Here is a 27,311-nt window from a genome sequence, read left to right on the forward strand (position 1 = left end):
TGAGGAGCCTAACGCCGAGGGAGGCCCAGAAGGAAAGGACACGAAACCGGGCCTTCTCGGCGGTGGCTCCTCGCCTCTGGAACAATCTCCCTCCTGAGAGCCACGCAGCCCCCACTTTGGACACTTTTAAAAGTCAATTAAAAACATGGCTATACACTCAGGCCTTCCCTCCAGCTAATATCTGACTTTTCTTTATTCTCTCCTTATGTATTTTCTATTCTATTGTTGTATTCTGTTTATTACAATATGATTTATGTTATTGTGTGTGTTTTTTATATTATTTCACTGTTTTTACTATATTGGAAGCCGCCTAGAGTGGTCTTTTAGACCAGATGGGCGGGGTATAAATCAAATAAATAAATAAATAAATATATTTAGAATATATATTGATCATACTTCTTATGTTATAAGAATATATATTTATGTACGTACGCGCACACACACGAGAGAGAGAGAGACAGGACGGACCTCGAGCCCAGCTAGACGGGTGGGAAGGACTACATTCCCCAGAGCCCTTTGTGAGGAAAGCGCGCCGGGACGGGGGGGGACTCCATTTCCCGGCGTGCTCCGCGGGGGAGCGTAGTCGCGCGAGAGCCGCGGAGGGGGGGCGTGGCCGCCTGCTGCATAATAGCCGAGGGGGCGTGGCCGGGGCACGGCCGCCGCTGCTGTTGCCGCCGCCGCCGCCTGTGCCGCCTCCCGCTCTGCGGCCGCCGGAGGATCCCAAGATGGCGGCGCTGGCGGCCGAGCGGGGCTACGCGCTGTCGTGCGGGCGCCTGGGCCGCGGCACCCGCCTCTCCCTTTTCCACGTCAAGCTCACTGACTCGGCCTTGCGCGCCTTCGAGGCCTATCAGGGCAGCAAGGTAGGTCCCCCGGGGGGGGAGGAGAGGAGTGGGGGGGTGCAAAATGGGGGTCCCCTCCCTCCCTTTCAGAGGGGCAGCGTGGGGTGGGGTTCAAGGGACCCAAATCTTCCCCCTCAAAATAGGGACCCCCCTCTTTTAATGAGGGGGGGCTTCCCCTCCTTTTCCCTCAAAATGAGAATGGGGAAGAGTTTGGGGGGGCCCTCCGAAAGAGTGTGTGTTGGGAGGGTGGAATTGAGGTCTCTGAAGAAAGGCCCCCCAAAAAACTCCCACTAATACACTCCTAAGGTGGAGGGCCTGGTTTGCCCCCATGAGAGATTTGGGGGGGGCTTGGGATGGCAGGAGGAGACTGATGGGGGTATGTCTTTCCCCCCTCCCAAACTAGGCCCCAAACTAGAGCTTTGAAAGAGCCTTGGGTGGGGGGGGGGAAGGAAAAGGGGAAGGGGGGCTTGATTTGGAGGGGGAGAGAGGGAAACCCCCCCTCCAGTCTGGACACCTGGGGGGTATATGGGGGGTCTCTGGGCTTTGAAATGGGGGCACAATCCCTGACAAAGGGAGCTGGGAAAGGACGGGGGGGGCTCCCACTCTCCTAAGTAGACTTTGCCCCCCTTCTCAAAAAAAGAAAGGGGTGTCAGAGGACAGTCGCCCCGCCCCCCCAGTTTACAGAAAGGCTGGTTTAAGAGCTTATCTGCTAAACTCCCCCACCCACCCCATTTGGAAGTTTAGGAAGGAAAGAGGAACATAGTATGGGCGGTTGGGGGGGGGGCAGAAATTAATGGGTAAAAAAATTCAGTTTTGTAGGAAGGAGAAGAGCTAGGCTCTGACTCAGAACCACCGTTGCTTGGGGGGGTTCCCTGAAATTTGGGGGGGGGAGAGAGGATGCCCCCTTTGGTCTTCCATAGTCCCTTTTTAGGGAAGGCAACCCCTCCCATTAATATATGGGGCCTAAGCAGCTGACTGAGCTTGGATGACAGTTCCCATCGCCCTGGTGTTGTGGGTGCTGGAGTGCCAGCAGGAGGCTGGTCCAAGCAGAGATTTGGGGGGGGGGTGAGGAATGTATAAAATGGCATAGGGGTTGCAAGTTGATGGGGCAAAAAAAAGGCCCTCCCTGCATATCTTATGTTCTGCATCAATTTGGAGTGGGGGGTTTGCCATTTAAAGAGTAATTCGGCCAATAGTTAATCCAGGGGATGTCACTTAAGATGCTGGCATCAGTCTCTTCCCGTTTTCCTTTTTCAAAGCAGTCTAGGAAATTAAACACCCCCCCAAAGATTCTGAGCGGGGAGCAAGTCATGGGCAAGGGGGGCCCCTTCAGAAAGATACACAACCGTTCAGCTTTCCAGCCTTCAAAATGGGGGGTGGGTTGCCTTTCCCCCCAGTTCAAAAAGAAAGGTAGTAAATCGGGAGGGGGCTCAGAGGGTGGGCCAGGAGGGGAAATCTCCTTACTGATTTGAGGGAGGAGGGGCTTGGATTGAGTTGTGAGGGGGGGTCAGGAAGAAAGAAGCTTTTCATTTTGATTTTTGTATGTTTTTAATTAGTCGTTACTGATATGGAGTATTAAATCGTGGCAGATCATGAGAAAACAGGCCATGGCCTAACCCACCCCCGGGAAAGAAAAGGGGGGGGGAAGTGTGTTTCAGAGTCTTTTGTGAGGGTGCAACAAAGCTGTAATGTGGAAATGGGGAAGATTTCAGGGTTTTTTTGCTGCAGCAAGGGGGGGGGTTAATATCTTTCAAAGGCTCCAGTTTGGAGAGGGGAGGTTTTTTTGTTTTGTTTTGTTTTTTGGAAACATCTGGTGCTTTTGAATAAGATGGCTGTAGAAGCCTCTGGGCCACACAGGTCTCTTCCTCCAGGTAGGATCCCTCCTCTGCTCTTTTCTGCTCCTTCAACCTGCCCTGGTAGGGTATTTTCTCCCTTCCTTCTGAGAAAGAGAGAGAGAGGAAGTCGGCCCTTGACGTCAGCTCTTCCGCCCACTTCTCTATCAGAAAAACCCTCCGGCTTGAGACAGACACCCGTGTGACCCTGAAGCTTGCATGCCTCCCGTTTGGGCCCAGATGGCTTCAGAGTGAGCCCCACGGGTCGCAGCGGTTTGGGGTCCACGTGGCTGAGCTTCACAGAGCTTGTGCCCCCTTTCTCTTCTGCCCCATGGGGGGCAAAAAAACCCACTAGACAAACAAATGGACCCCATCACCACCCTCAGGGTTCAGCTGAGAGCATCCGCATGGAAATAAATTTAAGGGAACGAAGGAGGGGCTGTTTGTTTGCTGCTTTCCAGCCTCGTTGTGGTGCAGACGGCCGGACGGCTCGGGTTTCCTGGGGTGCTGCCAAGTCCTGTCCTCGGGACACTCTCCTGGGGTGGGGGGGTGTTGCAATACGGCCCAGTCGCTTAAAGCAAAACTCTTTGGGGAAACTTTTCCACCAGACGGGGTGGGGGGGGGAGAGACATTGCAACCTTCCCTTGCTCTGGTGGCCATCAGTGGCATGCATTTTAATTTCTAAAAAATTAAAATAAGGATCTTTATGCAAACCTCCCTCCCTGGCCCCCCCCCCGAGCAATTTGATTAATTGATTGATTGATCGTTTTAGTGCCAGAGCCATCCTGGATGACCCCAGCTAACAATGAGGGCCATCCAGGACTTGGCTGTGGCTCTAATTTTAACATGGGAGGGGGGTGAGTTAATCAGTGGGCCACAGCCTGAGCCAAGAAGAAGGGACCTGTTCTGGCCCTTAGCGAGCTGATCAACCCGGCATAGATTAATCAAAGCCATGTCTCATTCACAAGCGTGTATCCGCAGTAGGAAGTGTCAGGTGTCTGTCAGGTTTGTTTCCGGGGCTCAAAGGGGAAAGTGGCTCGTGTCTGCATCCCAAAAACGGCTGCTTTTGGGGGGGGGGGTCCAGCGGGATCCAATCCGTCACCCAAGAAGGGCAGGCCATCTGTCTGTGCATCTGTAGATAACACAGCCCCTCACCACTTCCATGCCCCCCCAAATAAATAAAACCCCAACTGAACAGCCAGCCACGGGAGGGGTTCGCCGCTTAAGCCCTCCCCCCTTCTCGGTGGGCCCCAGTTCAAGGCTCTTGGGCAATTGTGCTGTTCCCCTCAGGTTTTAGAAGAACAACAGCCATGGGATGTTATGGAAACTTGGAGGTGAGGGGCTGAGTGGCAACGTGGCACCGGAAGCCTTTTGCCCCCTCGGCTCGGTGGCCCCAAGCCTCACCACCTGCCCCATGACAGGTTCGGGAAGCAGCCTTGGTCCGAATCCTACTTAACGTTTGCTGTGCCAGGGGGAGAGGAAAGCCCCAGACATCTGGACGGTTACAGTTTTCTCACGGCTCTTCTGCCCACCAAACCACAGCCTTTGCATAGCTCCAGGTGGATCTCTCTCTTTCTCTCTCTCTGTCATACTATATATATGTATCTCTTTGGATACATTTGGATTGAATTCTTTGGATTCATTTTCCTCTCCCTTTTCTCAGACGACTGCTTTCTAATCAGAGATGAAGCCAGACCTGGTCTTGAGCCAGCGCTACCTTGCAGGAGCGTTGTCAGGAGAAAACAGAGCAAAAGAGAGCCACCCCTACTGGCTTGACCTCTCCAGTGGGGTGTCATGGTGGCAAAGAAAGACACCCCCTCCTTCCTTGAACCTCCAGCTGTCAGACTCGGTTCAAAACGATCTCCTGCTAAACGGTGTAAACCAGTTGCCAGGAACAAAGCAGACTGGGAGGTTTTTTTATGATAGGGCTGGGTGGGGGTCAGAGACACCTTTGGGGGTGGTCCTGGTTTGCCCCTGGTTCCCAATTCCGCTGTGCCCTTTTCTCTGAACTGATTTGTAAATTCATATCTCTGGGATCAGGGCCAACATGGCCTTGGAGCAAAAGGGCGGTACCCACGGTTGATTTTTTTTTGGGGGGGGGGCTGCCTTTTCCCTGGTCCTGACGTCCCTCAGAGTAGCCAGGAAACCGGGCAGCTGTCTCTCTGCCAAAGGACGAGGGTGGTGCCGCCTTCCGGACGAGAGGCATCTTTCTGCCTGGCCCCACCCTATACTTAAAAACCTCCTCCGACAGGTCCCTGTCCCGTCTTAAAAATCCTCCCAAGAGGAAGGCTGTTCGGGGCGGCTTGGTCTCTCTCTCTCTTCCCCAGGTGAGGCGTCTGCTCCTCACGCCCTTCCTCTCGTTCACCGACACCGAGGCGTGTCGCAACGCACGGAGCCAGGCGCCCTCGACGCCTTTAGCAAGTTGGGACATCTGGAGAGGAGCAGCCAGCTGGGGAAGAAAGGGCCTCTTTGGAGAGCCATGCTCCTCCGTCCCTCTGTGGCTAGGAGTCCGAAGGGGGGAGGAATTAGGAAATCCAAGCCCAGTTTGGGGAGGGGTCAGGGGCCACATTTCGGCCAGAGAAGTTTGGGTTTCCCCAGCCCCTTAAGGCCTCCTGATGTATTGCCTGGAATGTCTTCCTAGAAATTATGGGACGGGGCAACCCAAACCTCTGGACATCCCAATGTCAAGCACCAGGAGAATAAACCACCCCCTTTCTCAACTTCTTCCTTGCCCAGATGTTTTGACAATTCCCCCCAACCCTTCCCAGGAACCCCTAGCTCTTAAGCTGTGGGAGGTGAGGTGGCCCCTCCTGGCTCACCGTTGATGGGTCTCCAGCAAACCTCCCCTCTTTTTCGCCAGAGAGGTTTTCAGGAACATGGCTGGCCTCCAGTCCCTTTTCTCTCCTGTGCTGTGCCGGTGGTTGGAAGTGGCGATAAGCCTCCGAGATGAACATCCCTTTGGTTTGTGGGGTTTTTTGGGGGGGAGAGGGGAAAATGTCAGTGCAGGGGCTTCCTTTCCTCCTCTTAAGTGTTCGTGGTGGGAAGCCATGGCCTGGGAAGGGGCTCGCTTCTGTTCCTGTCGCTAACGGGCGCCCAACCGTGGGGGTCCTCCAAGTGTTCTTGGACTGCTGGGTCCAGGGCTGGCCAGGGCTTTGAGCCCCAAATCCCCCCCCCCCGGCCTTGAGTCTTTCCTCCCGTACCTTTCTCATCCTTTAAACTCGCTGTGGATCCATCCTGCAACGCAAAGTGCATGCACGTGCACATACACACACAAACGACTCTTCAGATATTTCCCTCCCCCTGCCCCAAGCATCAGCCCGCGTAAGTTATCTGTGACTCATCGGCAGCTGAGAAATGATCCAGCTCCTTCCCCGACTGCCAAAACCTTTCCTTTTCTCGCTCTCTTGAGGTTCACCTTCGTCATCCACAAAGGTGCCCGGACCTCGGTTTCAGAAACTCCCGCTTGGAATGTGGTTTTGCTGTTGTTTTGAATATTTATATACTTTGGGAGTTTTTTTAGCTGTGACATATTGTCTTTTATCGATGTCAGCTGCTTTGGGTCCTTTCTGTAGGTGGCATCATAAAGAAGCCTTGATCTTTAGTCCCTTAAGAGATGTGCCGGAATTTGTTTATATGGTCAGTTCCTAGTGTCTGAGGGCAAACAGAAAAGGTTTTTGTGGGGGGGGGGATGTTAATTCTTGCTGGCTAGTTAACGTCTCTTCCGTTGAGCTTCAAGGGGCATAGGGCCTTTTCGTTTCCTTCTGTCCACGACAGCCCCTGGAGGTGGGCCAAACTGAATGGCTTCCCCGGGTTAAGGGCAGGTCGGTGTGGACCCATCCTGTTGCTTTGTATGTTTTTCATTCTGTCTTAGAATTCGCCCCAAGCAGTCAGTCAGTCAGGGGACCACTGAGGGCCTAACCCTGCAATAACAGGACAAGGATGTGTCACTGGAGCCCGAGACACCAGGGAGCCTGTCGTAACTGGCAGGGCATGAAAAATAAGTTGAACAAGGAAGTGGCTTTTGGTTTCCAGGGGAGGTGGTGGGGAGACTGGGAGGAATAGGGGCGGAAAGGAGAGTCACAGCCACGTCTGCTGGGAAACCCCGTCTTCCCTCCCCGGCCTTTTAGACAGAGCCTCCCTGCGGGCCGTGGGGTGCTGGGCCAAAGCGATCTGTTTCGGGAAGGACAGAGAGGGGAAGATTCCCAAAGTGCCCTTCTGAGCCCCCTAAAGGCGGGCGAGTTTTGTTCGGCGTACGGTTTCTTCAGCTGTGGCCCCCCCACGAAAGCTTGTGCCGAACAGGATGAGCCACGGAACTTTTAAGGTGCCACAAAACTCCGGGAGGGCGCCCTTGTTTCGGGACTCAGAGATTGTGCAGTTCTCGCTGTTCCTCGCCTGGGCGATGGCTGGAGTCGGGCACCTCGGCCTCACGGACGTGTTCCGCCCGCAAAGTGGGGAGAACGGGCCGTGGTTGGGCTCCCAGGGTGGGCTGTGGCGGGGAGAAACTAGCCAGTGTAGGCAAGTTAAGTCCAACCTGAGTCACAGAGGTTAGAGAGGAAATGAACTGTCTGGTGGTGGTGGTTGTTTTTCTAAATCACTCTAAGCATGCTTTGCAAACAACAGCAACCATAAGAATAGGAGAGTGTCATCATGACAGCAGTAGCGGAAGGCATTTCAGAGCCATCAAGCATGGTTTCAGCAGAAAATGAAGCTTTTTTTTCTCTCCATGGGTTGCAGCTTTCCTAAGTGGCATGAATAAGATACATGTATAATATCTGTAGAAACACACTCTCTCCCCTGCTCTCCGTCCAGCATACCCTCCAGCAAAATCCTGCAGCCAGACGAGGCCCATTCAGACCCATGCCAGGGTTTTTACCCTGCTTGTATACTGCGCGGCTGGTTTTATTCTCCCCCACGGCTGGCTTTCTGGGCCCTTCTTTGTCCCTCTGCCTTTCTAAACACCATCGGTTGATATAAAAAGAGAGAGAGAGAGAGAAAGCCGCCAATCCAGCAGCCTAAAGCAAACCCTCTCCGGGACAGGAGCTCCCTGCTGCCTTTTAAATGGCCATGTTTACCCAAGAGTTTGCGAGGTGCCAGCTCAGCCCCACCTCGCTCCTTTGGCACAGCCGCCTACTCCTTCCTGCCAAGTTCGGCTTTTTCCCAAACGCCGGGAGGAGCGGGCAGGAGCCTCTCGGGCGTTCTGGCTGAGCCACCTTCCCGTTTGCAAACTCCACTGGACAGAATCTGCATCGCCACCCGAAAGCCCAGCAAGAACCCTGGACCTCAGGGAGGGAGCGGATGTCCGCCTTGCTGCTTCTGGACAGTCGGTCCCCCATTTCACAGCTGTGCCAGCTCTTAATATCCCATTTGTCATGACTTCGATCGTGAGGATTCCCTTCTTCACCCCTGTGAAGTCGCCAACATGCTGCGAAGGAAGGGCAGATGAGCTCAGCCTTCCAAAGAGGTCCGTCAGAGAAGTGCGGCCTGCAGGCTAGGATTTTGGGGTCTCTTGGACTAGAAATACCATAATGCTCCATTCTGGGCGTCCTGCCTACCCTGCGGGAGCCAAAGCATGGCTCGCCTGGGGGAAAGGCCTCCGCCAGAAGGATTTGTGGCTGAGCTAGGCCTGCGCAGGAAAAAAAAGCTCCCAGCTAGACAGCCTGACACTTCGCACCCCATAATGATTTGCTCTTTACCCCTTTCCATCCTGCCACGGTCTTGTTTCCCCATGCCTTACCAGAGAAAGCAAGAAAGCCCAACACAACTGTGAATGATTAACCTCCCCGGCTGGCCAGGTCCTTTCCTTCCATGGCCTTGGTGGGTTCTTCTGACTACCTTCCACAAATCTGCTTTTTCCAACTTCTAAAACCCCGGCCTGGGAGCCAGGATGCTCCCCTGTCGTCCACCCCCTTAACCCACAGAGCCCACTATGGAGGAGGGGGTGAGGTGTCTCAGTTGTCGAGCTTTCCAAGGGCTCTGCTGTCCTTTGGGCCATAAAGAAAGCCAGCCAAATGGGGGACAACTTCCAGTGAGGTGTCAACAGGGAAGGGGGAGACATTGTTATCCCCGGAGCCACCACCTTCAAGGCCCCGCGGGGCCAGGTCCCACCTGCCGAGGCGGCTGGGCTGCGCATGCACCGGCGCAGAGAGATAAATTTGGAACTTGACGTCATGATTGGGGAGCAAAGGGGCGGCTTCTGTCTCTCGTCATTCTTCAGCCACCTCCCGAGAGCCCACTTAATCAGCATGCTTCCTAGCGAATGGAGGGACTCGCAAACCGCCGTGCTCTTGCACTGCTTGGCTTTGTTTCCTTTCTGTCTCTTTTTCTTTCTTCGTGCTCTGTTCGCCTGGGCGCTGCTGGAACTCGCCATAGGTGACCCCTCAGTAAGGCTAATATTGAATGCAGGTTCCAATCTCAGCCTTCAATTTTTCTTTTTTCCTTCTCTTTATATCTGTTCACTTTCAGTTTTGGAATACTTAATAAGGGGCTTTTCCCCTCCCTTTTACAGTCTAAATGTAGGCCTTTCAGATACTTCTGTTTCTTGGAAACTAAGATGAAGATTAGTTGTAGATTATTTTGCCCTTCCTTTCCTCCTCCCCCCCTTCTTACCGATTGCAGCCAGTGACTTTTCTTTTTTTTCAACTGCGAAAAGGAGAAGTTGCCAAGAAAACAGAGAATATTATGGGTTTTTGCAGGCAGCAGGATGAGAAATGATACTCGGCGTCCTTTTTTCACAATGTCTCTATTGGCTGTCTAAGTATAGGAAGTGACATACATTAAAGACATGATGTACGTGTGCCCATTGGGAACAGCAGTAATCAGAGGAGGCTTTTCTCTTCGTCCTGCCACCTTCAAGGTGCATTTGATGGGAACACAAGACAGGGCCTTCTCAGTGGCTGCTCCCAGAGACTCTGGAACTCCCTCCCACTAGAAACCAGGCTGGGCCCTGTCTTTGCTGTCCTTCCGCAAGCAGGCAAATAGACCTTTCTCTTCAGTTACAATAAAAAGATATATATTTTAAATAAAACAAACAAACAGGGCAGGTCACAGCAGCAAGACTTAACGTAGGAAGGAACCACAGGTGATTTTATTTAATTTTTTTAAAATGCTGAGTGTAGAGCGGCTTCAAAGCTTCCCCTGGCGGAGAAGCAAGGGTTATCTGTTGAACACACACATGCTCACACGTAGTGTTTTTGTGCCACACAAGAGCTGCAAACGTCAGCTGTTTTTCAGCAGTTCAAAGACCTTGCAGAACGTAATCTCTTTCTCTCTCTTTGTGTCTGTGTTTTGCATGCATTCCTGGAGAGGAACTGGAGTTTTTCTTAGTTTTTCACGGAGTCCTGCCTCGTCTCCGTGTCCACTCATTTTTAGCTTGCCGAGGAGGCAGAGAGTTTTGAAAATAAGCCAAGGGTGAAATGGAGGAATACCTCCTGAACGTGTTTGGAAACTGCATTGGGTTCAAAATGCAGCAGCTAGGTTGCTGAATGGGGCTGGTTTGAGGGATGTCATCATCCCCCCCCCCCCCCCAGGCTGCTGATCTGTTTCCGGGCACAATTAAAAGTACAGTTTCTGACCGGGAAAGCCTTAAACCTCTTGGCCAAAGCAGTCTCACCTGCCCCGGGTGTTAAGATCATCACGGGAGGTCTTCCATTCGGTCCCATTATCCTTGCAGGTGCCTCTGATGGGGACACGGGAGGGGGCCTTCTCTGTGGCTGACCGTAGACTTTGGAACTCCCTCCCACTGGAAACCAGGCTGGGCCATCCACAAGCAGGCCAAGACCTTTGTCTTTCCCTTTAATGACTGGTGGTCGGAGAAGGTTTTTAAAATAGATTCTTATACTTTGTTGCTTTGAATGCGTTTTGGTGTTGCTTACGTTTACCTTCTTTAATAGAATATTTGTTTAGTTCTTTTTAAACATTTGTATACTTACTATTTTTAGCTTTTAAATATTGTCTTTTGATGATGTAAGCCGCCTTTGGGCCCTTGTTGACGGAGAGAGAGAGAGAGGCGGGGTGAAAATATTTTGAATAAATAAACAAATACCAGGCCATAGCGGCAAGAGGGAAGTGCAGGAGAGACTTTTCAGGGGCTCGGCTACCGTGGCTTACATAGTTCTGTAAAGACGGGTCTTGTCCTGGTGGATTGGGCCAATTTCTGTCTCATCCACCATTCCGGCTATCCGATGGGCTACCTGGTTCCTCCCTCCAAAGCGGCTTCTCCCTTTTACCTCTACGGGATCTCAGATCCCACTCCTTCGTTGCCTGCTTTGGGGGGTTTCCATGGGGCCTCGCTAATTCTTTCCCTTCTGTTTCAGGATTCGGCTGTGCCAAAGCCCTCCATTCAGTTCCGAGGGAATAAAGGGGTAAGTCAGAGGCCTTCGGCGTGGATAGAAAAGCCTTTCGTTTTCTGCTCTTTGGTCCCGAAAAACCTGAAGGGGAAAAGTGAGGTCCTTGAATCCTGGAGTGTAAACTGCGTGTAACACACACACACACCGTGGCACCATGTTTAAGACTAAAACACACTTAATCCAAATGACAAAGGAGTAGGCTGTGATTCCTGTTGGCAAAATTAAATGTGGAGGGGGGGGGAAGAGAGAGAAAAAAGCAAAATAATATTGGCATTTTAAAAGCCTCAAACCCGGTGTGGCCTCTCTATCTGTGCGTCTCTGCCGGTGGCTGGCTCGTTCGCATAGGAATGGAGCCGCCAAGGTGTTTAATGACTTCCAACAGCCATCCATCCAGACAAGCTGGATGCCAGAGAGATTTGGCTGCCCTAGAAAAACTTTTTAAAAGTCCTTTCTGGATCACAGGTTGTTCTGGGAGACAATTACTTTGTGCCTACAGGATGTGACGGAAAGCTCGGTTATTTCCCAGTGTGCTCAGAAGCCTTGATCTCAGTTTCAGCTTTCAGAGGTGCCCTGGAGTTTTTTGTTTTGTTTTGTTTTTCATGCAGCCGGTCTCTGCTTCCTTCCTCCTGAGGGTTCCTTTGGGGACTGGCTTTTCCCTTGTCCTACTGCTCTAACAGTTAAGAAGTTTTTTTTTTCCTAATATTCGGACAAAATCCAGCTTTCTGTCCCGTGCATCTATTGTGACGTGTCCTGCCCTCTGGGAGGATGGAGGACAGATCCTGCCCCTTTCTTCTCTGTGGAATTACTTTTCCAAGCCTTTGAAAAGCGCTCTCCTGCCTCCCCTCCATCTTCTTTTCTCAAGACTAAACCTTTAGCCCAATCCTTTCTCACTTTTCTTCTCGGGCTTGGCTTCCAGTCCCCTCATCATCCCCGTTATGCCCTCCTCTGAACTTGTTGGCGTCTGTCTTTGAAGTGTGATATCCAGAACTGGGCACAGGATTCAAGAGGAGGCCAAACCTCATCTAAGGTCCTAAGATTAATTAACGTAACTAGCGCATGATGAGGAAAGTGGGATTTCAAGTCCCAAGGAGCCGCATTTTGAGCCGGCTGTGATTTACGCCACAGATTTGGCCAGCCTCCGTGAATGTTTCCGGCTGAGTAATTTTAACACCAATTTTTAAACCACAGTGTTGAAAAAAGGACAGTGTCTCTCATTAAAAGCCCTCTCCTTAATCAGTGACAGGCCAGTTGTCCAAAGCCAGCCTGAATAGAAAGTGGTTTTTTGCCAGAAAGGCATAAGGGAGGACAGTTTGGGTGCTGGATTTTGCCTAGATGACCTTGGGGGGGGGTGTCTTCTCCTGGAAACCCGCTCATTCCCAGCGGCCCAAGGCTCCAGGGAAACAACCAGGTTTTAAAAGCACAGCTAAATATAGACCATGCTGATGAGCCAACCTTGTAAGGAAGGTGAAGATCGTAAAATGGACCCTGAAACAGCGCTGGGGGAGAAAGAACTGAAACCCTTCCTTGAAAAGGAAAAAAACACACCACCCTTTGTAATAATGGAAGTGTTTTGAGCAGCTCTGGTGGCAGGCAAGGGAAACGGATTCCAGGAAATGAAACTACCAGGAATGGAGCGTACAAATTCGCCGGCGCGCTCCTGAAACCCTATGAAATCCCAGCTGAAGAACTTTGCAAGCTTTCGTTGGTCTGTTCAGGTCCTGGCGATCGACTCTTGAGGAGGCCCTGGTCTCTGCTTGGAAAGGTTGCTTGTAAAAAACAGACAAACACACACCTCAATTCGCCCCTCGAATCATGCATGATTGTGGGTGCGTGTGCCGTTCGTTCATTCTCATTCATGGCAGGAACTTTCAGGAGGGAACAGTAGCTCGTTGCAAAGGTAATTGGAAAGTGTCACTAGAAAATACGACTTGCTGCAATTAGCAAAGTTAAAGGAGCACAGTCGGGGCAGAGTTCAGCCTGAGGCTGACCTTGCAAATTCCCGCTGGATAATGAGCTCAGGGAGTGGATTTTCAGGAGACCAGACCAGGGGTGAAAAATCCTGATCCAGACCCCAAACTCCTGATTTAAGGGCTGTTTGGCCACGGGTGTTTAGACTCCTTCAGGAATCATTGTCTTTCTTCCACTGGTGTTTATTAAATAAAGGCCGGATGCCACCCCCCAAAACAAGCACACTTGGCTATGAATCTCTCCCGCTTTGCTTGGGGGGGTTGGTCTAGATGACCCTCCAGGATCCCCTTCCGGTTTGGCCATGCCATAAACCTCAGCGAGAATCCTCTCCATTCAGATGTGAAAACAGAAAAGGACCGTTATTCTATTCTCAGGACTTGGTCGAAACCAAAATGCTTTCTCATTTCTCTGGCATTGCTCTCTTTTGTTTTTTACCGTTCCTAGTGAGAGCAAAAGTCGCAGCTGTGGGAGACGGACGGGTTTGTTGTTTTTTTTTTTACGGGAAGGGGACGGGCAGTGAGAGAAACAGCTGCCATCAGTTCGCGCCCCTCCCTCGGGCACCATGGGCAGCATCTTCTCCAGTAATAACAAAACATACATGCTAATAGGGGCTGGAGCATAACTTCGATGTTATTTACTCACAGCTCTTCCTCTCCCTCCAGCCCTCACCACCCAAAACACTTTTTGGAAATTTTCAAGAAATTCTACAAAAGCGCCACCACCACCCCAAAAAAAGCAGGGGTGGTATATTTTTCAACACACACAGTAGATTTCCTGCAGATTTTCTGTGCAGGGTTGAGCCTTTTTAAAAAAAAACTGATGGAGGCATCCCCACAAGGGGAGAATCAGTTTCTCAGGAACGCAGTTCTTTGACACAGGCTTCTTTAAGCAAACGTGTGTTTTTTTTCACAGAGGGAAGTGTTTAAATATTATTTACTCTCAGTGCTCAGTTTTACACCCTTCCGTCAGGGAACTTAAGGTGATTTAAATAGCTTTTTCTCTTCCCTTCGTTACTTTTATGACAACCCAGCGAGGTGGGCCAGCGTAATAGGATTTGACAGGCGGGGCATCACCCAGTAGCCTAAATCTGATTTAGCGTCCTAAATTACACTAGAGTAAGCCCATTGAATCCAAACAGTGGCCAGGCTGGTCCGTCTTGCTATGGCAACGCTTTAAGCCACTTTTTTCTCTCTCCCTCTCCTCAAAACAGCACATCTCGATACCTCAGCCCGACTGCCCATCAGGGGTGCGAACGTTCTCGTTCTATCTCTCCAACATCGGCAAGGACAGCCTGCAGGGAAGTTTTGACTGTATCCAGCAGTATGTCTCCAGGTGAGCAAGAGCGGAGACGTTGGCTGCTCCCCAAAAGCCACGCTGCCTCCCATAAGCTCAAGGGACCTGACCATCATGACAGCCCAGCGAGGCGGGAAGGCCAGGCCGAGAAGGGGGACCGGGCCAGGCTCGCCTGGCAAACTCTGTGCCCAAGGCCGGGACATCACACATACCCCCAGGTCTTCTCTCCTGCACCTTGGTGCCTGTTTTCCACACTTCCTGTGTGAGATGAAATAGTGCGGTGTATATCGCCCAGAGGAGGGGTAGCCACCTTCTTTGGCACTCAGCGGGGTCTTTGTAACTACTCAGGGCAGTGCCTGTGAAATGTAGCGTTGTTGCAGCCCTGTTATCCCAAATGTAACTAGTTACAAGTAACTGCTCTTGTAATTAATTACAATTATAACTAGTTACAAGTAACTGCTCTTCCTGTAACTATTTGCAAATAGTTGCTCTTCCTGTGACTAGTTCCTTCTGAGCTGTGTACGGAATACGAACCCAACAGCTTCTCTTGTGTTTGCAACTCCCCTTCCCTCTCTTGCAGCAATGGTAACATCCAGCTGGACTGCCTGGGGGGGATCCAGGATAAGATCACGGTCTGCGCCACCGACGAGTCGTACCAGAAGGCCAAGCAGAGCATGGCACTGGCCGAGGAGGAGACCCGCAGCCGCGGAGCCATCGTCCTCAAGACGGGGGCCCAGTACCGGGGTGAGCCGCTTTCTCTCTTTCTCTTTGGGTGGGGTAGAGAGGGGTGAATCTGGGCTCTCATGGTGAAATCAGCCCTGCTTTAAGGAGAGTTTGCCGAAAATTTTTAAAAATCTGTTGTTCTAATTGTCCCTTCGTTAAATGCCGGGGGGGGGGAACAGTATTATGCGGCCCCTGTGATCGGCTCTGCTTAGCAATTTGGCGGCTGCGTTTTGAACCCGGTGAAGCTTCTGAACAGCTTCCAAAGGGTGTTACAGCAATCCAGCCAGGATGTCACAAAGGGCTGTGTTCACTGTGGTCAGGAAGAGGGTCTCTCTGGTTGGTGGATCGTGCTCCTGGCCACCATGGAAACTTGGGCATCCAAGCTCAGAGTCGAATCCGGATGCTGCACCCCTGGGTTTTCCAAGCAAGGGCCCCATCCATGTTACCTTGATCTCCTTTTCAGCCGGCTGGGAGCACCTCTGGATCAAGCATGCTGCTTCCAGAGCGACGGGTGGGTGGGTGGTAACAAGCCGCGACTTGTTCACAAGCAGTAATGAACCCCTTCCAATTTACTCTCCTGCCTGTCCCACTTGCCAGCAGAATTTTGGCCCTTTTTATTTCGTTGACGGCTATTGCTGGCCATTGGAAACGATTGTTATTGCTTCCAATCCACCAAAGAAATCCATGATGTAAGCAAAAACAAAAACTCAACTCTTCAACCTTTGAAAAAAGAAGGAAAAAATAGAGATCCTCCCTGTGAGGGAGGGGGCTGTTTGCTCTTGCGTCTTCGCAGGCTGCTGAGTTATCCCTGACTTATGGTTTTTGAGACAGAGGGAAGGCTGGGGAGGCGGAAGGAAGCGTGTCGCTGTGGCTGTGTTCGGAGAAAAGCACGGGGCAGTGGAGACCATGCTTATCAGTCAGAGGGGGTTATCTTTTCATCCTCTTGATACGAAGGCTCCAGTGGGGCCCCGAAATGACGTTCCTAGAAGTCTCCCTAGCCTGCATCGGCGGGCGGGGGGAGTGGTTCTGTGCCCACAAGGGACAGAGGTTTGATCGGATAAATCCTTCTTTTGATGCTCCTTTCGTTTGTCCATATTTTGTGCAAAACAGAGCCATTCTTCCCAGTCTGTCCTGCTGGGTCCATCTTCCAGGAAGCCTGCCTGGCCCGGGGATCCCAAAACCTAAAACCCTCTGATCACAGATCACGCCTCCCCCCTTCACAGCAGGTGGTTCTCTCTCAAGTCTTTTTGACTTGGAGACGCAGGACTTTCGGGAGGGTCTTAAAAAACCGTCAAGGCAAGACAGCCTCGTTAGGCGCAGATTCAGAATTTAAGCCAGCACTTCTAAAAGGGCTGTTGTTTTTATTGTTAGTCTCATTTGGTTGCATGGTTTTTATTATATTCTTTGATGATGGTGATGGTGATGGTGATGATGATGATGATGATGATGATGTATTTATTGTAAACCACCCAGAGTAGTGCTTTGACATTAATGGAGGTGAAAAATAAAGGAAGGAAAGGCGGGAGGGAGAGAGCTGATGATGGATAAGAGGAAGGAAGGGAGCTGATGATGGATAAGAGGAAGGAAGAAAGGAAGGAAGAAAGGAAGAAAGATGTTCAACCGGGTTTTGCTTTTCTCTCCTTCCTCATTTTGCCCAACTTCTAGGGAAGACCGTCAAAGTTCGCAAGCCCGCGCAGGGTGTTTCGGACGCCGTCCCGTCCCGGAAGCACCCGACTCCGGTCAACCTGGCCAGCGCCATCAAGAAGAGCCACAGCGCGGTCTCCCAGCGGCCGTTCAGAGACCGGGTGATCCACCTTCTCGCCCTCAAGCCTTACAAAAAGCCAGAGCTGCTCCTGCGGCTGCAGAAGGATGGCCTTTCCCCTCCAGATAAAGACTCTCTGGACGGCATCCTGCAGCAGGTGACCCTCCCAGGAGGGCATGTGTGCACACACACCTGCCCCGTGCTCACAAGCTTTGTGGTTTCCACATTGGGGGGAAGGAAACAAAGGAATGCAACAGCCTCCCTCTGTCTCCTGTGGGTGGCTCCTTTCTCTGAAATCTGTGTGGACCCTCCCTAAGGAGGTGCAGTCTACCTGTGTACAGTGGTGCCTCGCTTAGCAATTGCCTCATTTAACGATGTATTCGCTTAGTGATGAGGTTTTAGGAGTGATCTTGCACTCCATTTAGTGATGTTTCCAGTGGGGGAATTTCGCATAGCGATGTTCAGGACCTTGCTTCGCTTAGCGATGACAGTTTAAGTCCCCCTGTTTTGCTTAGCGATATTTTTGACAGCTCCGTTTTCGCTATTTTTAAAAGGTGTTAAATTGTTTAAAAAGGGTTTAGAGCGCTTGAAATTGTTAGTGCACTTAATAAACCCTTTGTTAACCAAATTTGGCTTCGTTATGACTCTTTTTGAATTTTTGGTGATTTTTTTCTTCCCCATTGAAATGCATTGAAAAGGTTTCAATGCATTCCAATGGGGGAACTGCGTTTTGCTTAGCGATGTTTCCTATGGCGATTTTCGCTTAAGGACAGCAATCATCCTTGTAGCGCTTTAAATTATTTTTTTCTCCTCTCCTCTCTCCCTCCTCTCCGCCCTGCACAGGTTGCCAACGTGAGCGCCAAAGACAGCACCTGCACCCTCAAGGACTGCCTTTACAAAGAGGTGCAGAAAGACTGGCCAGGTTACTCAGAAGGAGACCAGCAGCTGCTCAAGCGGACCCTCTTCCGGTAGGAGTAACGGTGCCCCTCTCAGAGCCGAGGGGCCTGTCGGACTTGACCCTTTCAAAGCACGTGACTGGCCCGCATCCCCTTGCTTAGCACCTCCCACACGGGGGCTAAGATGTTCTTGCCTGGAGTAGACTGCTCCTGATGAAGGAGTCCCGGCTTCAGTTTAGGACTGTGTAAAGCTTGCACGCAATGAGGTTAAGCCACAGGGATCAGGAGGGAGTCTCTAATTAGAGGCCATCCGCCCCTCTTGGTGACATCCTTCCTGTTACAGCAGGAATTCTGGGCAGTGTTTAGCAAAAGTTGGAAATTGGCTTTCTGAAATAAGGATCTTACCACCCAGCCAGCCTCCTTTTTGAAGTGTGGTGTCCAGAACTGAACTCAGAGCTCAAGAGGAGGCCCAACCAGTGCTGAATAGAGGGGGACAAGGACCAAATCGTGGGATTTGGAGACTCGACTTCTGTTAATACAACCAACTCCTCCTGAAGCCAAATTTTTAAAAAGGACAGAATCAGTGCCAATAGAAATCCCCAGGGAAGCCTGGTTGCTCGTTTATTTCTTGAATTCCCCAGGCGGTTTTCCCCCCACTTCCACGGCTTCCTCACAAGCGTGCACACCTGTGTTTGCGTGTGCACGCGCACTGCAAATCTGCCGGCGGACTGCAGAGGACGCCTAGCGCAAGGGTCGAGGTTCTGGGCTTTCATTTCTTTTCGGCATGGTGAATCAAGTTCCTAGTCCATCACGGCAGCAAAGGTTGGCGCTTGAAAAATCCTCCCCGGATGCAGGATGCCGTGGCACCGTCCGGTTTCCAGAGAGAGAGAGAGAGAGAGAGAAAGCCAAGCCCCCGTTTCCGTGACTTGACACAAGAGTCGCCCGCTCTACTTTCCCTGGTGCGGGGGGGGGGGACAAAAAAAAAACAACCCTCAGCAGGGGCACAGAATTATTTTTTGACCCTGGGAACGCACCGCCCTCTCTGTTCCCCCTCGGGGAAAACTGGCATAGCCTGCTCTTTGTTTGCCCAGGCGGCCGCATCCTTCCCAGGGTCTATTTTTAGGCGGCGGCTCGCCCAGATGCCCAGAGACCGGGAAGGAGGAGGCTGGCTCGTGGGACCACAGGCCCCCAGAGGCCTCGAGGCGGTGCCACCGTGCGTGCGCGTGCACACACACACACACACACACACACACACACACCTTGTGATCTGTAGTTTTCCATTGAATTACGTAAAATCCATCCCCTACACGCGTGGATCAGGGACACACACCCCCTTCGCTCCCCTTTTTCTTTTCTTTTTTTCATTTTTCGGCCAAAGAAAACGGCTGGCTCGTTCGGACCGGCATTAAACCAACTCTTCTTTGTGACAAAGAGGTTTGGCAGGCAACAGTTCAAAGAAGGGAAGGGAGGCCAGACCGTGGGGGGGGGGGGGGAAGAGCGAGAGCAAGCATGTGTGTGCAGACGTGCTTGTTTGCCTTTGGACAAGCACGCGCACGCACACAAAAGAGAAAGACAGGATGTGATCAGGGCTGGAAACAGAGCCACCTGCTGCTGGCCCATAATGGCAGCCCAAAGAGGGGGCAGAGGTTTTTTGGGGGAGGGGTTGAGTCCACGTTTGGTGTGGACCTCCGCCCTAAGTCTTTGTAGCATCAGCTTGCAGCGTTGGGCAGGCGGGCTTCAAGAATGAGAAGGAAGGAAAAGAGGAAGATTTAAAAAAGGAAAGGAGAAATCCATCCATGCACCCCAAATGCGGGCTAGGTTTTCAAAGACTGCTTGCAAAGCAGGATTGTGAGCACCCCCATTTTGCTGGATCCCGTGGCAGACATTTTCCGGGCGCGCTGTTTGGCGGTGGGAGTTGAGGGGGAGCCACACACCTTGGACGTGAAACATGGCCCTTGTCCAAGCTGCTTCTCAACGTGATTTGTTATTTTTATTTATTTATGTAAAATAATATTTTTGCAACGGCGAGCATGCCAACACTAAGAAGGGTCAAGCAAATGCTGTGGAGAGAGGGTCACCTTCTCAGACCCACAAGTAACTGAAGCAACCTGACCCACATATTCCTGTGGTTTAAACCCCACCCTCCCTGCCCAGACAACTGCCATATTATTTGTTTGTTTGTTTATTGATACCAAATCACTATGTCTCTTTGATCCCGTTTCAAACCCTACCATCTCTGCTGCCTTTTCTTTTTCAGGAAACTCTGCCAGACGCCAAACGCTGGCTGCCCCACAGAGAACCCCCCTGCCAGCCCCACCAGAGATAACGCCCTCGCCGCCTCCCCTCCCCAGGTAAGGAGCCGAGCCCTCCAGGCTGGCGCTGAGCTCCCCGTCCTGTTCCACTCGAGGAGCAGAGAATTTCTGGCTACAGACAGGGACCGGGAGTACCGGGAGTTTTTGAGTGAAGGCCAGTTTGGGTTCTTGGATGGAGATGGGCTGGAGGGAGGAAGCAGTGCCCTCTCGTGGCGACGGGCCGTTTCGTTTGGTACCGGCACATTTTCCAGGATTTCCAAATAGTTTTCTGTGCTTAGAGCAAGGACCTCATTCATTCTAACTCCCCTACAGGACTGGTTGTATAACTTCTGACAAGAATCTTATATTTTATTTTGTGAATCCCAGCCCTCTGTCTTTCCAACCCCTCTTTTTCCAACAAAGAAAAAAAGGTGGAAGGAATCTCCACTTCTCTGTTGGCGATCCACCCTTTAAATTCTGCATCCCCCGAGAATCATTTCTGGAAGACTGAGAATTCGCCTTTTAGCCACCTTCCCCTTTTATTTAGTTTAGTTTAGTCTGTTTGACTTCTGCACTTTGAGGGCATGGATTCCTGGACCTGCCCAGACTTGCCGGCCTTTATCTTGAACCTTGGCGTATTATACAGTGGTGCCTCGCACAGCGAGGTTAATCCGTTTTGGATTAACCCTCGCTGTGTGAAAACATCGCTGAACGGGGCAGAAAAGCCCATTGGAACGCATTAAACTTTGTTTAATTAAACGCATTAAACTTTGTTTAATGCGTTCCAATCGGCTTATTTACTCACCGTTCAGCGATGTTTTGCAATGGCCGGCAGCCATTTTCGCGCCCTCCCCTCGCTTAATGAGGGCGCGAAAACGCTGCGCGTGGCCATTTTGGGGCTTCCGGCGGCCATTTTGTAGCCGCCAAACAGCTGATCGGTGGGTCGCAAAGCGAAGGTCGGTAAACGAACCGCTTACCGACCTTCGCTCTGCGATTTTTGCCCTATGCGGGCACCGTTTTGCGATCGCATTTGCGATCACAAAACTGGCCTCGTAGAGCGAATTCATTGCTCTACAAGGCGCCCGTTGTGCGAGGCACCACTGTATTGTATTGTATTTTTTTTGTTTCTTTAAAATATTTTTATCCCCCCTTTCTCCTAAAAAAAAAAAAAAAAAAAAAACGGACCCCAGGCATAACAGTGAACAATCAATTGTTCTGGGATATAATCATTTTTAAAAGGGATTCTTAAAAGAGAAGACATTTGTTGAAGTAGGGCCAAAAATTTTTGAATGTTGTAATAGCAAAAGGTGAAGGCCGTCTCACCAAGCAAGAGATAAAAGTTATTTTATCTCTTTATCTCTTGTTTGGGGCCACATAATCAAAAACTTTGGAGAAAGTTCTGTCTCTGCTGGTCCTGGTGATGATGATGGTTGCACTAATTTTAGTTATTTCCCTTCTATTTTTTTCTCTCTTTTTTTAATTCTGTCAAAATATGTGTATTTTTTTGTCTTCCTTGTTTGTCTTTTCCTGTGTTTTGTTTTGTCTATAGTAATATTGTTGATAATTCTTTTAAAAACAAATAAATAAAAAGGGCCCTAGGTGGCAGTAAAAGACATTTAAAAGCTGAGAACAGTAAGTACACAAAAGTTAATTACATTTATTTTATTTGTTTCATATATAGGATGCTTTTCTCCCAAGAAGGGTACCCAAGGCTGCTCACATTATTAAAAGAATAGAATTAAAAACATAATCAGTTAAACATATTAAAAAATAAAATTAAACAGTTTGCTAATTAAAATAGGATTGAATAATTAAAAGCAGGTAAACACAGGGAGAAAAACATTAACAATTGTGCTTTTCTTTTTACCTTTTTAAAAAAAATATAAAAAGTGTCTTTCCCTTCCCCAGAAGCGACCCCAGCCCCTAGAATTCACGGACCCCACCTCCAGCAAAAAGCAACGGATCTCCCACTTTGCCCAAAGGACTTTTAATGGGAAGCTCGGGGGCGCCAGCCACGGGCCCGGCGTGGCGGCCACGGCGGCCGATTCTGTCACCTCCAGCTCCCTCTTGCCGGCACCGGAGCCGCCCCGGCCTCACGACCCGCTTGCCGACGTCAGCAACGACCTGAGCCACGGGGGTAGCAAGGACTCAGAGCTGACAGAGCCAGCCGAGCGGACAGCCACGTCCCGGCCGGCCACGGACTCTGCCCAGGCGAACAAACACAACGGCGGACTTCACTTGAAGTCGAAAAAGAAGGGGAAGAAGCACAAGGAGAGGGACCGGACGGGAGAGCCCCCTCTGCTGCCGCCGACCCCGGCCACCCGAGAGAAGCCCCACAGTGAACAAAAGGAGGGTGGCCCAAGAATGGGGCCCACCCATGACGTGGCAGGTGAGTGTGTCACCCGAGCCGAACGACGCCGTGACTTCAGTCGGTTCCTAGGACTGGAAAGCTGTTGCAGTGGAAGAGACCTGTTTCTCTCTCTCTCTCTCTCTCTCTCTTTCTTTTAACATTTGTAATATTTTCAGACCCTGGATAAGTGAACCAGTGGATACTGATCCCATGGTGAAGGGGGTTCCTACTGTAAATAGAATGGGTTTAACTGGGGCCGTTTTTTTAATCAGTCAGCACGGTGGGTTTTCCTCCCCTATTTTATTCCTGTTGTCACCTCTAATTTCTGCGTCTTCTCCAGGTTTCAATGGGACGTGCAACAGCTCCAGCGTTCCCACCTCGACGCCAGACGCCCCAGATTATTTGGTGTAAGTGTTGAAAGAGGGACCAGACTGTGTTTATCGTTTGCTATTATCTGCGGGTTTTGGCACCCAGGGGGGAGGTTGGAACTGATTCCCCCACAGATAGTGGGGTCCTACTATAATAATAATAATAATAATAATAATAATAATAATAATAATAATAATAATAATAATAATAATAATAATAATAATAATAATAATAATAATAATAATAATAATAATAATAATAATAATAATAATAATAATAATACAGTGGGGGATTCAGGCTCCCAACCTCCAGCTTTGCACCCAGAGACTTCAACCCCTGAAATATTCATTCCCCACCTAGGTGTGGAGGATGATGCCCAGGATTTGGGTTCTTAAATTCCATAATAACCTGATGCTGAGCTTCAGAGGCCTCTGTGAGCCCCTCTGCCACATTCGGTCACAGGTTTAGCCAATGGGTCATTCATGGGTTTTTAACTTTCCCCACCTGCTCACCACCCAGCACCTATGGCGCCATCGCCTCCTCGGAGCAGCGGCAGAGCTACAAAAACGATTTCAATGCGGAGTACGGCGAATACCGTGGCCTCCACGCCCGGATCGAGAGGATCACGCGGCGGTTCATGCAGCTGGACTCCCAGCTGAAGCAGCTGACGCAAGGATCTGAGGAGTACAAGGTGGGCCCAAGGAAGGGGCGGGTGGGTGGGCAAGCAGACCAACCGGGAGCCTGCCTGTGTTCTCCGTCCGTGAACCTGTTTTTGGGCCTCGCGAGGCGACGGATCCCAAATCCGACTTCAGGATTTTTGAGAAACCCTCACGGGTCCCTCTTCCATTCCCGTCCTCCCTCTCCTCTTGAAAATACTCAATACAAAGACAGAAACTTAACGGGACATTATTTTAAGGTGAAAATATGCATGGATATTTTTTAATCTCGACCTGAAAATTCATTAAACATGAAATTGAACCTGGGAAAAAAATAGCAGGTGGCAAAGCACACCTTCCTGCAGAGATGAGGCGGGCTCCCTCCCAAGTTTTGAAAAAATGGGTGAAAGCTGAACTTTATAAAGCAGCTTTTTTTTCCTTGCATGTGGACTTGGGATTTTTAAGCGGGTTAAGTGTTTATTTGAAGTCAGGTTTGCTTGCAGATCATTCTTTGTTGATGGAAATCATATGTTTGGGTTGGGTGTTGTTTGACTGAATTTACTATTTTAAACTAGCCAGAGAGTGTGATACACTACCCTTGCGGGGTGAGAGACCTGTTAAATACATAAAAAAATGCATTTCTTTACCCTGGTCCCAGTGTGGGAAGTTGTGGTGTAATGGGAACCAGTGACACAAACTCTTAACTACAACCCCCCGCCCCCGAGAATGGCTGGCCCAGAAAAAGACCACCTTTCTAGGCTCTCTCCATCGGTGGCCAAGGCTTTGCTGCTAAACGTTAACCTTCGCTGCCTCCTTCTTCCACAGACAATCCACGATCAGATTTTGCAAGAATACCGGAAGATTAAAAAAGTGAGTCTTGTGAGCCCTCAGGTTCACCGTGGTGCTTCCCCCCCCACCCCCAATCTTGTGTGTATGTCTGTCTGTGTATGGTTGAGCTCCCCTTCAAGCACTGTGAAAATCTTGTGTTTTAGCGGAATGGGGATTAGAAAGATTTTAGGACATGGGGAGGTCTCCACCAGCAATTAACAAAACCTCATTGTGTAGGAGAAGCGCATCTATAGCAAATGCTACACATAGCATGGTTTCTGGCTCCCTCTAAGGTCCAGTTCTGGAATTTAAAAAAAATTAGAGGATTTTTTAAAAAACATTTTCATATTGTGGATAACCGAAACAGTGGATACGGGGGTCCTACTCTATCTAGGTCCCAAATTCCCAGCCCCTGGTGCTTTCTTCAGTAAATCTTGAGGCCCCCTTTTCCTCACCTGCTTCTTTTCTCTCTCTTCCACCCCCTTACAGACGAACCCCCACTACAGCCAAGAGAAAAACCGCTGTGAATACCTTCACAACAAACTGGCCCACATCAAAAAACTGATTGCCGAATACGACCAACAGCAGTTCCAAGCGTGGCACTGAAACAGGGCCGGAGAAGAGCCGAGGGGGAGGACGCCACCTCCCTCCCACCCACCCCTTTGAACAGGCGCGAAGCCGCGACCCGTTTCCCAAAGGCAAAGAGTGGGATGAGGTTTGGAGGGGGAAACGCCGTTCCCATGGCCCGGCTCTCAGCTTTTGAGGCTCAAACGGGTTTGGGCCAGGTCCTTCCTGCAAGACATCGGCCGCTTTTCCCTCAGAGGCCGGCATGGCCCCGGGTCCTCCATGCCCGGCGCTGCTTTTTCTCATATTGCAACCTTCGCAGAAAAGGTCCCTCGGCTTACGTTCAGAGGCCACCAGACGTGATCCCCGCTCCCGGAAGAGTTTGCAGCCCTTCCCTGCCGGGAGTGTGTGCGTGTGTTCACTTGGAAAGCGGTTCCTCCGCGGATTCTGCCTCGCCGGCCCGTATCTTAACAGGGGGCTACCCATTCTTGGCCCTCTTCCCCATCGGCCACCCGTTCCTGACACTCTCTGTGATTAAATGGCCATAACAGCCCACTGTTTTCTTTTTTAATTTATACATTTCCACCACCCCTCTCTTCTCCTTTCCGCCCCCTTCTGCTCCCTCCTGCTTCGAGACCGGAGTTTGGTGTCTTTCCAGAAGCGGGACGGACGCACACCCGTCTCCCCATCGAGGCCACCCGAGGGTCCAGTTGACCCCAAAAGTGTTCGTCGTTCAGTTTTCCTCAGATTCGCCTATAAGCAGTTTTGAATTAATAGCGGATCAGACGGGTTTTTTGCTTGCTGTTCACTTTTAAAATCGGGGCCTTTTCCCCCTCCTTCCTTCCTGACCAAGAGGGAGAGCCCTCCTTCAGTTTGAACCCGTGACCAGCCCCATCTCTTCCCTGGCACGAGGGGAGGGGGCTTAAGGAGAAAAGCTGTGAAGAAAAGAGCCAGAGGAGGGAGGGGATGGGGGTGCCCCGACTCCCTTCTCTGGCTTTTCCTGTGGACTTTCCAAAGAAAACAACAGCCTTCAAAGTCTAACTTGAAGAGAGCGGATGTTTGAATTCTGGTGGACAGTCTCCAAGTTTTTAACACCCCTCCCCACCCCCTTGAAAAAAATAAATAATTCTGCATTGCCGGTCAAAAGGAGGGGTATTTCAGGCGAGGGAGGCACGTGCTTAAAAACACAACCCCGAAAGTCCCCATTTTGGCTTTCCCTGTTGGACTCCCCCTGATTGGCTTTCCCTGTTGGACTCTCCCTGTTTGGTTTTCCTGGTTTTATTCCCCTCTCGGTCCAGGCAAGTGGTTTGGATCCCTTTGGGTTCTCGCCGTCTTCTCTCTTAATCTTGGAACCAAAATGACCTCCGGCCGAGGTGGCCCCTCTTTCCCACACGCCCGCTTCTGCCAGTCATAGCCTGTCTGGGCTGTCCTCCAAACCGTTTAGCTTTGAGGGGGGGGTCCCCCACCCCTCCCGAGGCAGCCAGCGTTTTGTCTCAGGTCCGTTTCCATGGTCTTTCCGGGCTGGAGAGGCAAGCTTTCCCTCTCCTCCTCTCTCATCAGCCAGTCGAGCAAAGGGGTCTTCCTCGAGCGTGAGTCGAGGCCCGGCAGGGGTGGGCTTCCCACACGTCACTCCCTGATGGTCCTGAAATGTGAAAATGATTGTGTGTGCGGGGGGGGGTTATTCCCCCCCCCCTCCCCGTGGCTGCGTGGGTTTCTCCTCCCTCTTCTCCTGACCGTTATCCACTTGGAGGCCAAACCCTCTTCCAGATTGGGGCAAACCTCTGCAGTCATGAAGTGAGAGGCGAGTTACCCGCACACACACACGTGGAACGTTCCCAGGCCACGCTCTGGGCCTCCTCGTGCACCAGCAACTCTTCTTTTGCCACGCAGTCTTCCAGCCACGACGGCTCCTTCAGTGCCGGAAAGGGTGGCTGGGGAAAGCTTCCCGCTCACCGTTAAGAAGGTTTCTCTCTCTCTCTGTCTCTCTGGAGTGCTACGTGCCACTGATCTTCCTCCGCACCTTAAGTGACAAAGACGTCGTCCAGAAAGAGCGCCCGGACGTCATGTCCGCCCTCGGCTTCCTTAAGGTTCAGGCCACGTCTTTAGGGTGGATCCGTGGGTGTTGGTGGTTTTCGTTTCTTTGAGATCCAGGCCACGGCATAGACCCCCCCCCCTCCAAAACTACTCTCCAACCCAAGGGAGTAACTCGCCTTCCTAAGAACCGGCACAGCCGCTGATCAGGATCCATCCTCGGGTGGAAAAGGCACCGAACCCAAATCTTTTTTTTCCGACGGAGGAGGAGCAGATCCAAAAAGGGAGTGAAGATGAACCTTGGCGAGGGAGGGGTCGGGTTTTCTCAGAACTTTAATATTTTTGAGATTTTGGGGTGCGGGGTGGGCCGGAAAGTGATTTTTTGGAGGGGAATTATTACTATTAACAAGAGATGGGTCTTCAGTTCTTTCTATGACAAATTGCTCTATATATAATATTTTTGCAAAAAGAATTGGATACAAAGATGTATTGTGTATATTACACATGTGTACATATATATAAATATATATATATATATAAATAAAATATATATATATTCTGGAA

The 27,311-nt window shown here is 50.8% G+C and overlaps 1 protein-coding gene across 1 annotated transcript; it reads left to right on the forward strand.

The window, feature by feature from the left end:
- Positions 1-639: 639 nt before the first annotated feature.
- On the forward strand, positions 640-27,311 carry ELL (elongation factor for RNA polymerase II). Its single transcript, XM_072977844.2, has 12 exons — positions 640-860; positions 10,984-11,031; positions 14,195-14,316; positions 14,858-15,021; positions 16,666-16,919; positions 17,606-17,730; positions 19,916-20,009; positions 21,858-22,338; positions 22,640-22,706; positions 23,188-23,359; positions 24,150-24,194; positions 24,642-27,311. The coding sequence occupies exons 1-12, from the start codon at positions 726-728 to the stop codon at positions 24,756-24,758; spliced, it is 1,824 nt and encodes a 607-aa protein (XP_072833945.2). The 5' UTR covers positions 640-725; the 3' UTR covers positions 24,759-27,311.

This window comes from Pogona vitticeps, chromosome 7 (assembly GCF_051106095.1).
Source record: "Pogona vitticeps strain Pit_001003342236 chromosome 7, PviZW2.1, whole genome shotgun sequence".
Taxonomy (NCBI): domain Eukaryota; kingdom Metazoa; phylum Chordata; class Lepidosauria; order Squamata; family Agamidae; genus Pogona; species Pogona vitticeps.

Excerpts from the sequence above, each read along its gene's own strand:
- ELL (XM_072977844.2), top strand. The coding sequence starts at position 726 with ATGGCGGCGCTGGCGGCCGAGCGGGGCTACGCGCTGTCGTGCGGGCGC. Across the intron at positions 11,032-14,194 it reads AGTTCCGAGGGAATAAAGGG|CACATCTCGATACCTCAGCC; the intron begins GTAAGTCAGAGG and ends TCCTCAAAACAG. Across the intron at positions 16,920-17,605 it reads TGGACGGCATCCTGCAGCAG|GTTGCCAACGTGAGCGCCAA; the intron begins GTGACCCTCCCA and ends CGCCCTGCACAG.